Source organism: Protopterus annectens, chromosome 3.part0 (assembly GCF_019279795.1).
Source record: "Protopterus annectens isolate FY-2018-M chromosome 3.part0, PAN1.0, whole genome shotgun sequence".
In the NCBI taxonomy this organism is placed as follows: Eukaryota; Metazoa; Chordata; order Ceratodontiformes; family Protopteridae; genus Protopterus; species Protopterus annectens.
Genome location: NC_056731.1, coordinates 26,157,794 through 26,170,190, shown reverse-complemented (window position 1 = coordinate 26,170,190; position 12,397 = coordinate 26,157,794). Strand labels below are relative to the sequence as shown.

At 39.5% G+C, this 12,397-nt stretch overlaps 1 protein-coding gene across 3 annotated transcripts in view; it reads right to left on the bottom strand.

Annotated features, from left to right (window-relative positions):
• CCHR3.PART0H10orf67 (chromosome chr3.part0 C10orf67 homolog) overlaps window positions 1-12,397 on the bottom strand; it is a 2,394,588-nt gene that overhangs the window by 1,726,358 nt on the left and 655,833 nt on the right. For all 3 annotated transcript variants that reach the window (XM_044064558.1, XM_044064557.1, XM_044064559.1), the window contains one exon: window positions 7,315-7,389. In XM_044064558.1, the coding sequence (XP_043920493.1) occupies window positions 7,315-7,389 (75 nt within the window). The remainder of the gene's footprint in view (window positions 1-7,314; window positions 7,390-12,397) is intronic.

The window sequence follows — 12,397 nt, the reverse complement described above, 5'->3', positions numbered from 1 at the left end:
TTCGGACTGACTTTCCTGCCTAGTAACCCCATATGGTAGGATAACAGCAAAAGGGTATGGGGGGGATATTCCATATCAGATAGACCTGGATGAAAAGGATCCAGTGTTATGGTAAGAACATAATTTCTGTATCCTATTTCACCAGTCCATTCAATATGACAATTAGGACAAAATCCAAAGCGACCTTGGGTCTCAGGTGGAATCACGACAATATATAGTACCTCTAAGTACCAAGGGGCCAAAGGTTGCTCTGGTCCTAGAAATTATGTCCAATTTGTAATGTTTAGAAAAGGTGTGTATTACACCAAGTGGCTGCTGGACAAATATCATCAATGGAGGAATTTCTGAAAAACACTATAGAAGTAACCATGGATCTTGTGGAATGGCTTTAAGTCTTGATGTCAGAGTTTTGTGACTTGAAGAGCAGGCAAATGAGATGCAATCTAATAGCCATTTAGACAGAGTTTGTTTGATAAATTTAGACCACAGTCTATTTGGTACAAATGGCATGAACAACTGGGTGCTCTTTCTGAATGATTTGATTGTATAGATAAAACTTGAGTTGCCTGTGGATATCTAAGGTATGTAAAAGGCACTCTCTCTTGCTAGAATAATTTGGGAATAACACAGGCAGGCTGATGGCTGGATTAATAATGTTTTTTGGAAGTCACCTTAGGGATAAAGGAAGGAGTGGTGCTTACAGTGACCTACCTTTATAGAAAACAAAGTAAGATGGAGAAATAGACAAACCATGCCCTATTGATGTTTGACTAATATAATAGCCATGAGACATACTGTTTTCCATAACAAATACTTCAAGTCTGCAGAAAAAGCTGGTCCAAATGATGCCTTTGTTAGAGCTTCCAGAACCAAATTCAAATCCCAGGGTGGAGTAAGGTCCTTAATGGGAGGATGAAGGAGGAACACTCCTCTCAGAAAGGCTTTGACAACTAATGAGAGGTTAACATACTGTTTTGAAAACCTGGATGGTAGTTGGAAATAGTAGCCAACTGCACTTTAAGAGTGGATTAGCTACAACCTAACTCAAAGAGAGAAGAAAGGCTATGAAAGACATATGCAATGGAGACAGAATGTGGTCCAGATGGATAATCTTTTCCATTTGCACTTGTAGATCTTTTGAATTACATTCTCAGAAAGGGAAGACCAACTGGCCATTAAGGAAATTGGAGAAAACATGCGGTTAACTTAAATTTGTGAAGGTCCAGATGAGGCTGACTACACATGCATGAGAGTAGGACTCGATGCAGATCTATAAGCCAAAGGGGGTTCTTCTGGTAAGGTCTTCCAGATCTGTCTTGGCCAGAATGGAACAATGAGGATTACCTGTGATTTGCAGGCATAAGCCTTCTGAAGGAACTTGGTTATGATGGGAAGAGAAGGAAAGGTGTATAAGAGACTGGATCACTGGCAGAGTACAACAACCCTGGTAACTGTCTTAGAACTGGGGCAAAGAAGCTTCTGCAATTGGTGTTGGAGAGACAAGTTAGAGCAAGGCAAACCCCACTGATTGAAAATTTCTTCAGCCTCTGTGTATTTCAGGGACCACTTGTGAGGTAATAGGATGGACCTGCTGAGTCTTTCTGCTAGCCAGTTGAACTTCCACAGAATGTGTATTACTACTAGAAGGTAACCTGAATCTAGGGTCCACTCCCACACACTAATGGTGTCTCAGCAAAATGGGTAATATTTGGTACCCCGTCTTTGTTAATGTACCATACCATTGACATATTGCCTGATTGAATACACACCTGAGGGTAAGAAGTAGTGAAACACCAGCAACATTAGGAGGGCCACTCTCATCTCCAAGATGTTGATGTGAATACTGACCTTTAGCTGATTCCACAGACCTTGGAGCAACCTCCCCCTCAAAATGCCTCCCTTACCCAAGTGTGTAGGTCTTCATGGTTACAACTGCTGCTGGGGAGGGGAGCTCAAACAGAGTTCCCATTTGCAAGAAAGGTGTAGTCAGCCAATTCAAGTGGGTTTTTGATGAGACGATTGTGTGGAAAGCATCCATTAGAGGATCTTTGTGTAGTAGCTGGCATACTGGCGCATTGCAATTGCTGGTGCTGCCAAGAGACCTAAAACTCTTAACATCAGTGATACAGAAGTATTTTGCTGGTGCTGCAGAATCTGTACAGAATACTGAAGAGAAAGTAGCCTTTTCTGAGTGAGAGATGCTTAGCAAGAAGGCATGTCTATGTGGCTTCTGATAAAGGAAATTTGCTCAGAACACTGAAATTATGATTTTTGATAGTTTATGGATATACCTAAAAGATAGGCAGAGCTGTAAAAAGCAGTCTCTGGATTCTGTCAATTAATTGTGTCTGCTGTGTAGAATAGCCTCTGGTTATGACATATTGCACTCATTTGTCATGCACAATGACCATCCACACTGAAAGGTGATGATATAATCACCCTGACTTCCTTCAGAGAAGGGCAGTCAGGCAAGCCCTCAGGGATGCTCGTTTGGCCTTTCTAGAAAGGGTTCCTTGTACCATTGAGTCTGCAGACCCCTTTGATCTCATCAAGTGTGTCCAATAAAGAAGCCACCTCCACCATGGCCACCCAGTCAGAGGAGAAGGAAGAGTCAAATAGTTGAAACTGGGATCTTTTGAATCACAGGAATGTGAAAACCTTCTCATTTCTATTAAAGGGTCTTTGTGGGCTCTCAAATCTGACTCCTATTGCACACAGTATTTTCCCATCCTGCTCACACCTCATGAGCTTGTCTTTGACCACTGGTCCAAAGAGGCAGAATCCATCAAAAGAGGATGTTGATAAAGGACACTTTAAAGTTGTCTGCAAAACTGCATAAGTGGAGCCAAACATGGTGTCTTATGATCAAACCAGTGCTTGCTACATTGGCTGCTCCATCAGTAGTGTTGTGGTAGAGATGCATGCAGTGATGTCGGACAATGAATATAGTATTCATGATATGCATAGTGTTCTGCATATTTTTGGTATACTCCCAAGTCATGGACTATGCCAAACTTCCATACACAAGAAAGGTGGAATCTGTTTGTGTGGATTAGTTTAATGCTGTTGGAGCAAATGTGCCCTAAGCATAGACATGCTTTTCAATGTTGTCTATCACTCTAGACTCTTAAATTAGGGGGACCAACAGCAGAGGACTCATCCATGGGCTCTCTCTTTTAGGCTGCTGCAATGATCATCAATTCCACCAGTGGAGCTAAAGGGAGATCGGTGAGCAACCTTTTCGTTCATCCAAGTCAGTATCTGAGGTCACGGAGTCTGAAAAGGGGAGTCTATGTATTTCCTTTTACAAGTCCTGTTCCTTGGAATCTCCATCTGTGACAGGTCAGAATCCTAAGAAAAGCTAGAATGCACTGCCTTTGTATCCAAGATGGATACAGCACTGTTCTGTCCCTGGAAACCTCGATGCATGGGTGGAATAGCTAATGGACAGACAGCCAGAGCTGGTGTAAGTGGAAGTCCTGTTGACAGTTTTGGATTGCAAGAGGCTATCATCTTCTCCTTAACCTCAAAGGCAGATTTGGAGGCTGACCACACTGATAGCCTACTCCTCAGAACAGACTCTTCCCCAGTTGAAGCAGAGTTGGGTGAAACTGAAGAGTGCAATCCCAAAACAGAGGAACTAGATGGTCTTGAGGCCGAGATCAGTACTGTTGGTGCAAATGCCGAGGATCCCGACACTGAAAACAGTTCAAAGCAAGTTGTACCATAGATGATGCTGAAGATTTGACAATGAATGATTGAGTCTGAGACCACTGAATGAGATAGATGCAAAACTATATGCAAACAGAGCCAGGATGGTCGATGGTGCTGAAGACACAGGATACATGTGGAACTTCAGCACAGTGGCCAGTGATAGAGAAACTGTCAAAGCAGAAGGAATTAAAAGTGGTGTGAGGGAGATCTGAATCTTCAGAAAAGCCCTTATCATAGGTTCCTCATCAGCGTCCGATATACTCTGGAATGACCATATGGATTTCATGGAAGAAATTGAGGGAGGTCTGGAGGAAAGAAAATTGGACAGTTCTTTTTTAGAGGAATGTCTACTGACTGCAATTACAGACAAGTCTCCAGCTAAGACAATCATCTCTAATGTGGGAGATTTTAACTTCAGTGACAAAAAGTCTCTCTTCTCTGTAGTTTAGGGGAAGAAGTGAAAGCCTGGTCTTCATTTCTGTACTTTTTACCATCCCTGACTTCATCCTTGTCCTTTTTCTATTCTGCTATTTCTAATGGCTCAGCAGGAAGAAGTCCTTTCACAGTAAATGTGGTCCTTCTGTCAGACAAAAACATTTACAGAGTACTCTACAATAAAGTGCTCAGGGCCTAAACAAACGACACAAATTCCATGTCCATAATGAAGTAGCACCGTATGCTCAGACTTCAAGCACTTCTTAAAAATCTTATCCATATCAGTGTTAACCTAAGCACAAACAGTACAGCAAAATTACCTATAACAACAGTAAAAACTAACTGTAAGAATAATTAATTCTATGAAACACATAAGAAAGATTTTTTTAAACAGATTACTAAACACAGAAAAGGCTGATGAAATGGTGCCTGGCAACTTCCTTACCACCAAGAGCTTAACACATTTTCTACAAGGCACTCCTAAAAATACCAACAAACAGGCAGAGAAGTAATTATCAACTAATATATTCAGAAAATAGAAAACTTTCATAAAAGCACTTAACTGAGGCTGGAACTGCAATCTGATTACTATGGTGGCAAATAAGATCTGAAAGGGAGGGTCATAGAGGGTTATAGGAAAGTTTACAGGTGCTTAAGGCACTAGGGCACAAGCAAATGGCCAGATCAGATCTAAGAAGTGGCATGATACCCAACTGTCAGATAAGATGGACTGATGAAACAGATCAGTATTTTCTTTTACTCTGCTTCTCTATGGATCATCCCTTATTAATGTTGTCAAATGTTGTCCTCCCTCCTCCACAAAACCAGACTGGTCCATAGCCATCAACTTATGTAACCCCTCTGCCATTCACTTAGCTAGTGCAAAAATAAACATTTTACAATCCTGGTTTAAAACTGAAATCAGTCTATATGAAGCCAGATCTGAAGGGTCTTCACCTCCATTGGTAATAGAGCTACCACAGCGTTCTCCCAAGGTGTTTGTGCTCCCCACTTTTGAAATATTATTAAACAAAACCTTCAAGATTTTTATAATTTTTTAACTCCTAATTTCCAAATTTCAACAGGAATGCAGTCTGTTCGTGTCAACTGCCCTGTTGACTGATTACACATCAATACTGTTTTATGTTATTTCTTCCTACCATCATTATTACTTGTTAAACCTCATTTACCTCTAACCTTGGCATATTTAAGTCTTGCATAACTATTTCCTTTGTGTCTTTTCATGGTTCCCCATTCTTCTGCTTTATGCAAATTTTAATAAAAATTCTAAAATTTCTGTAATGTCCATAAGATCTGTGGCTACTGTTATTGTCATATGCTCACCATGTTTTGCTACAACTCATTCTACTTTCTGTTGTCATCATGCTTAAAAGTTTTGCATGCTAGAGTAATGAAAATAGTTGCTTAATAGCAACCTTTCTAAACTCATACATTTATCCAAATACTCTCTTGTTTTCCCTCTAGCACTCTGTTCTTATGTGAAATTTACTTACTTCTACAGTACTTTAACCTTTGGTATCCCCTCTAAATAATTCCTATTACATATTTTTCATATCTCTTTCACTTTTATTTCTAAAATTTTAAACTCCATTTTTATTTTACACACTCACTAGATATCTTTTCTAAAGTAATTTTTATCTTCCGTAACAGCGCTTGAATCACATCACTGTCTGTTATTCCTCTCTTTTTAACAGATATATAGAAAAGCACCACTGTTGGACTTTTACATTGTTACCCTGCATACATATCTTAGTTTTTAACGGTATAATCTATTATAGTTATAAGATGGGTCTCAAAGCTTTCAATTAAATACACTTGCTCCTGTGAAACAGAATTTCTATCTAATCTAGTCTAGTTACAGTATCTTGGGGAATAATATGAAAATTACATTTGAGCTCCTGCTAATACATTCACATCTTCCATATCAAATACTCTCATATGCATCTTCAGAAATCTACCCTCTTTTATATTTTCCCCTGATATATTCTTACTATTGCAAATCTACTTCCAGTCCCAATTCATAATTAGATTCCCTGATGAAAGGCTATTTTTCCCAAAACTATTCTAAGCTCCATAATAGTACTTTCAGGTGGAATACACATACATATCAACATGCTCCTTCTTCCCTGCCAGTACCCCACGACTACCACAAATCAGAATTATTACTCCCCTTTTCCTTTGTTCCTGATATTTTACTGAATATCCACACTGCAATCCTTTTTTGTCAAATTCATATGCACATTTATATCCAAACCCATCTGCAGTAACATTGTTAATTGTACACTACAAATTTTAATATAAGTCAGTACACTTCGCTTGCCTATTCCCACAAGGCAATTTATATTCCATGTCAATATTGCAAAAGCAGACATTCTGATAAAACGACAAATTACATGTACTCACTAAAAATAGGTTGATATTGGCTGTAGTTGCTGCTTCTCATCTGTATATTAACTACTGTCATATTTTTCTTAGACTTTTCAATTTGATTAAAACACTTGAGAGAAAAAAAAATTTTTTTTCAAAACCCCCAGCCCCTTTTAACTCACGGGAAAACACAAGAAACAAAATGCACTTGGCAAGAAAGGAAGTTTTTTTCCCCACCAAATAGCAGCAAATGTTCCAAAATGATGTCTGCAACCACAAGCATTACATCTACTAAAAGTTAGATTTAACCAAGCTAAAGTGAATGAGTCCGTGTTCCAAATTGCTACCAGTGTATTATCTCTGTTCCCCTTCCCAGAAGGTAAGGAAATTCTGCATACTTTCAGTAAACTTTAACTTTTAGTCTTAAAAAAGTGCACTGGCTAACAGCTGTCATCCTGTCCCTCCTACCAGCTGACCTTTCTAACAGCTAAGGCTCACTGCTGAAACCAGATCACCAGTGGCACAATAAGACACCTTGCCTCTGCATTAATAGCTTGTTTTTTAAGCTTTCACTCTTCTTGCAAGTCATGCTTAAAAGTATATGAGACATACATAGTTTCCATATTACATGTTTTGATTTTAGCTTCTAACCGCTCAAAAATATTTTAATCATAATACAGAGTTTTAAAAAAGGCAACATTCTTATTATGCTTCGAATTTGGTAAGTAAAGGTAAAGGTTTTCAGTACATTGTTTTATATTCGGTATTTGCACTTACCTGATATGCTACTTTGATGACCGCAAGACCATCTGCAAGCTGCTGCATACAACTTCTTCGTATTATCATTATCTTCTGCAATACATAAGGAATAAAAGGAAGTTTAATATTTTAACTAACACACAACGTGCATGTCAGATATACATACATGCATGTGGACATGTGAGGTTAGGGCAATTAGATGGTGCAAAGAGCTACTGCAGTACAGCATCCCAGCATTGAAAACTCCAAAACAAGCAAAATTTGACAAAACCTTTAAATGTCTCTTCTGCAACTGAACTGAAGACTCCTAAATTGTAATATAAGCACATATTCACATTTGTGCTGAGTTCCTCTGACAAAATGTAAAACAAAAAAGTAACCAAGGAACATTTTTACCTATACATATCTCTTCCCTTCTACTTCTCAGTTCTTGCTCCATTTTTTTCTCTGTGCATCTCTCTCTCTCTCTCTATATATATATATATATATATATATATATATATTAAAAATCAGCTGATTGTATGTGCCAGCAGTTGTTTGTGTAAAATCCCTTTACAGTGGGAAATGGGGAATTTGCCCTTTCCCTACTCTAGTGCGATCTTGGAGTTGGTATATATAGTTAGCAGGGGCCTGCCCCAGCAAAAATCATTTGTTCTTTTATTTTTTGTTTTTTTTTTCAATTGGCTGCTAATTGACAAGTTGTGCTCGATCAGTTGCCATTTGATGTGCTTAAGTTTTGATCAGCTATCATAGATGCATACACACACACGTGTGTGTGTCTACACATTTGTTTATGTACCATTTTATTTTTAAAGCAAAGTCGTGCTCGATCAGTTGCCATTCATTGATCAGCTATCATAGAAGCGTAACTATATATATATGTACACACACACACACACACACACACACACACACACACACACACACACACACACACGTGTGGGTACACATTTGTGAGTGTGAATATGTGTGTGTGTACACATATCTATACTTATATATATATATATATGTGTGTGTGTGTGTGTGTGTGTGTGTGTGTGTGTGTGTGTGTGTGTGTGTGTGAACAGACACTTATATTTTTAAAGCAATAACGTCAAATGGAGTGCAGTATTGAGAAATAACAGACAACAGGTATGATAAGGTGTGAAGGGCCTCTACTTGTTAGAATGTCCATTATTTCCCAATAATACCATCCCTGGAGGGCACCAATGCTCTTAAATTGTTTTCAAAAGCTTAGGAAGAAAAAATAGCCCTTGACAAATAACTAATAACCTGCCTGAATTTACTGAAGTGATGAAATCAAAGTTATGCACTTACCATAATGACAGATCCAGGTTTTCTTATTTTCATCTGGTACAACCTTTGGGTTGTCAGATATAACCAGATCTAACCTTATTGCCTTTTAGGAAGCTGTGGATCCAGGGCTCTGACTCCTCCCCTACTCATAATTCCCTTCATTCCACCTAAATACCTCAGATCGAATTTGCCGACACATTGTCAGTCATTATTTAGACAATCTAAAGCATACAAATGCTAAGGGCCAAATGAATATCCATAGATAGGTACAGGATACAGAATTGTTCACACACAGGATCTTGGATAAGATCTATCTGATCACCAGAAGCGGTCAATGACAATATTGGAAGGAGGGAGGATGGCATGTTGAACTGGATGAAGATGCGACAACATGGATTTATTGTTATGGTAAGTACATAACTTTCATATCCAATGTTGTCTGTTTTCATCCAATTTAACCCCATGGACAGATTTAAACACCCTGGTGGTATCAAGAAAGGATATTCCTGAGAATGGTGGAACCAAAAGAACATGATCTGTACTGTAGATCCAATTAATAATGGGACACAAAGGTTTGGACAGTGGACTATGTTACTGCTGCACAAATGTCATCAATGGGAACTCTCTTTATGAAAACTATAGAAGTAGTCATTACTTTTGTACAGTGAGCTCTCGGTTTTGCTTGTAAGGACAAAACCAATTTATCATAAACAAAGGAAATGCATTCCGATAGCCATTTGGATAATGTGACTTTTGATATACCTTTACCGAACTCTGACTTGGAAACAGATAAGAACAGTTGATATGACTTTCTGAAATTCTTGGTTCTATGTAGACAGAATCTGTGGTCTGCAAACATCCAGCATGTGCAACATATATTCCCTTTGTTTGAGAATCTCAGGAAAAAGACTGGCAAATAAATTGATTTAGATTTCCTTAAAATGTCACCTTTAGCAGAAAGGATGAATTTGTTCTCAAGACCACTCTGTCTTTATGAAAAACTATATCGGGTAGTTTGCAAGACAGTGCTTATAATTCAAAAATTCATCTAGCAGAGGTAATAGCAACAAAGAAGATAGTTTTCTGACAGAGAGAAACAAGTCTAGGGAAACTGCTAGCTCAAAAGGTGCTTGGGTCAAGGTCTGAAGCAGTATGGTGATATCCCATGATGGAAATGGGTCCCTAATCGGGTGTCCAAGTAAGAAGATGCCCTTAAGGAAAACTTTAGAAATTTTATGAGAGGCTATTGAAGTGTCATTGTGTTCTATGTGAAAATTTGAGACCGCAACCATTTGTACTTTGACAGTCAAGAAACTGGACCCTTTCTTAAAATGTTCTGACAAAAACTACAAAATTGAAGGAAGAGGTGTTGAGAAAGGGTCTAATCCCTTCAATAAGGCCCAAACAATTTTTTTCCCCACTTGCTTTGGTGTATTATTTTGGTGGACTGCTTTTGATAAGCTGAAATAATGTATACTGCTGAGGAAGATAGCCTGGCATTTATGGCTACTATTAGAATTGGAGGAACTGTGCTGTTAATTTCAGGGCATTTAGATCCAGTAAAGGCAATCCAGAAGGATGACTCAGAGGGTCTGGATTCAGATGCACCACCCATGGAGGATGTAGCAAATGACACTACAGGAAGGAGCAAAAATCTGCTGGGGCCAAAAGGGGGCAATGAAGATCACTCTGGTCTTGCACCTCCTGGTTTTCTGCATGAATTTTAACATTAATGGTATACATTCATTTGCGTGAAAGGCATTTGTACGTTTGCACTATTGTGCGACTTTAAATGCCGACACAACATATCGAAAAAACAAACTGTCGAAAATGGTAATCTGGAAAACCAGATTCAACCATTAACGTCTCCAAACATTCCCAATCCCCGCTATAGTGCCATCTGCACCTGTAGGATTCCAATGAGCGACTGCCAATGTGCATTTGCTCATTGGAATTTGCAACACTGTCACTCAACATTCCAGACATCCAGAGGTTGTACTTTCACACTTTGGTGCATCGTACAACCTCCTTTCAAATAAATTAAGGTATACCACATTAATGGTATTGGGGGAAAGTGTAGAAAAAAACCTGGGGCCACTTGTGAACTACAGCATCCCTTTGTGACTGTCCCTGTGGAGGGATAATAACAAAGTAACTGTTGCGCTTGTTTAGGTATGAGGTGAACAGATTACAGCAAGGTTGGCTCCAGCAGCTGAAAATCCATGTTGCCACTGTCTAACTGAGGGACCACTCAAGAAGCAGAAGTACTGACCTGTTCAACTTGTCTGCTAGTACATTTTACATCCTTGGGATGTGTGCTGCTATCAGTAAATGATGGGAAAACATCATCCACTGCCACATTCTCAGGGCTTCCTGGCAAAGTGGATATGAATGGGTATCCCCTTGGTTTATGATACATCAAACTACAGCCATGTTTGTCTGTTTGGATGGAAATCATACCCTTGGGAAGGGAGTCCAGAAATGCTTGCAATGCTAGGAAGACCACCCTCGTCTCCATGAAGCTGATGTGAAGATTTGCCTCTAGATGTGACCAAGCACCTTGAAATGTCTTCCTTTTGAATGAGCCCCCTTCCACCTTAGAAGGAAAGCATCCATGGTTACTGTGGCCTGTGTATTTGATGGACAAAAGGTTTGTTCAGTCTCTGACAGACAGGTTATCCACCATTTATATGGTCTCTGCAAACCTGCATGTGGTGAATCCTGGTATGAAGGGGGTGAAGACTTTGTAAGCATTGAGTACCCCCATGTTTGTAGCTTGCTAGTGGAACTAACATAATTGTAGCAAAAGAAGCATTAATCTTGCCTGAGGATAAGAATTACCTGGTTGGCCACTAATAAAAAAAAAAGCACTCTGGTGTCTGAGAGCTTGGAAATTTGAAGGATTGTGGTGAGGTGACATCCAATAAACTCTGTCTGCTCAGTGGGAGACAGCTGGATTTTTGACTGATTCACTGTAATTCCCAGTCTCTGTACATGTTGGAGCAACAGATCCTGATGTTGATCCAGAAGATCCCTGGAAGTAGCAGTGAGGAGCCGATCATCTAGGTATGTGAACACATGGATGCCTTGCAGTTAGGGATAAGCTGCTACTACTGCCATAATCTTTGTGGACACCTGGGGGGAGCTGTGTTGAGACTGAATGACAGTACTCTGAACTGAAAATGATTGGCTCCTTGCTAGAAACGGAGACATTTCCTGGATTGCCACTCTATTTTTACATGATAGTAGGCATCCTGGAGATCTATATCCACTTTCAATAGTCCTTCCTCAGAAGAAGGCAATATGGACTGCACTGTGACCATCCAGAATTTTTTGTGTTATGACTAGATTGAGATGACTTAGGTCCAAGTTGGCCTGAGGTCTCCTGTCTTCTTTGGAACTAAAAAGAATCTGGAATGGATTTTGGATTCTAAATGACATTGGGGGACCTGCTGGATGACTTTTTTTTTCTAGCAACTTGAGTACTTCTGTTGCTGCAGATTCCAACTGGCTTGGTGGAACATTGGGAATCTTTCTCGTTTTCTTTGGAGGATAAGAAAAGGGAATGGAATAACCTCTGATGGTTATCTGTAGTACACAAGAATCTGTTGTAATGTCTTGCCAGGCTTGTGGGTGCAGGGATAAGTGCCCCTCGACTTCCTCCAGACTGCAGCAGTCAGGTAACTCTTCAGGAGCACTGGTAAGTTTTCTTGGTAAAGGGACCACAAAAACCCCGATTGTGCAGTCTGCCTCTGCTCCTAAGGTGATGTCCATTTGAATTACTTTCCTTTTTGACCCAGGAGGC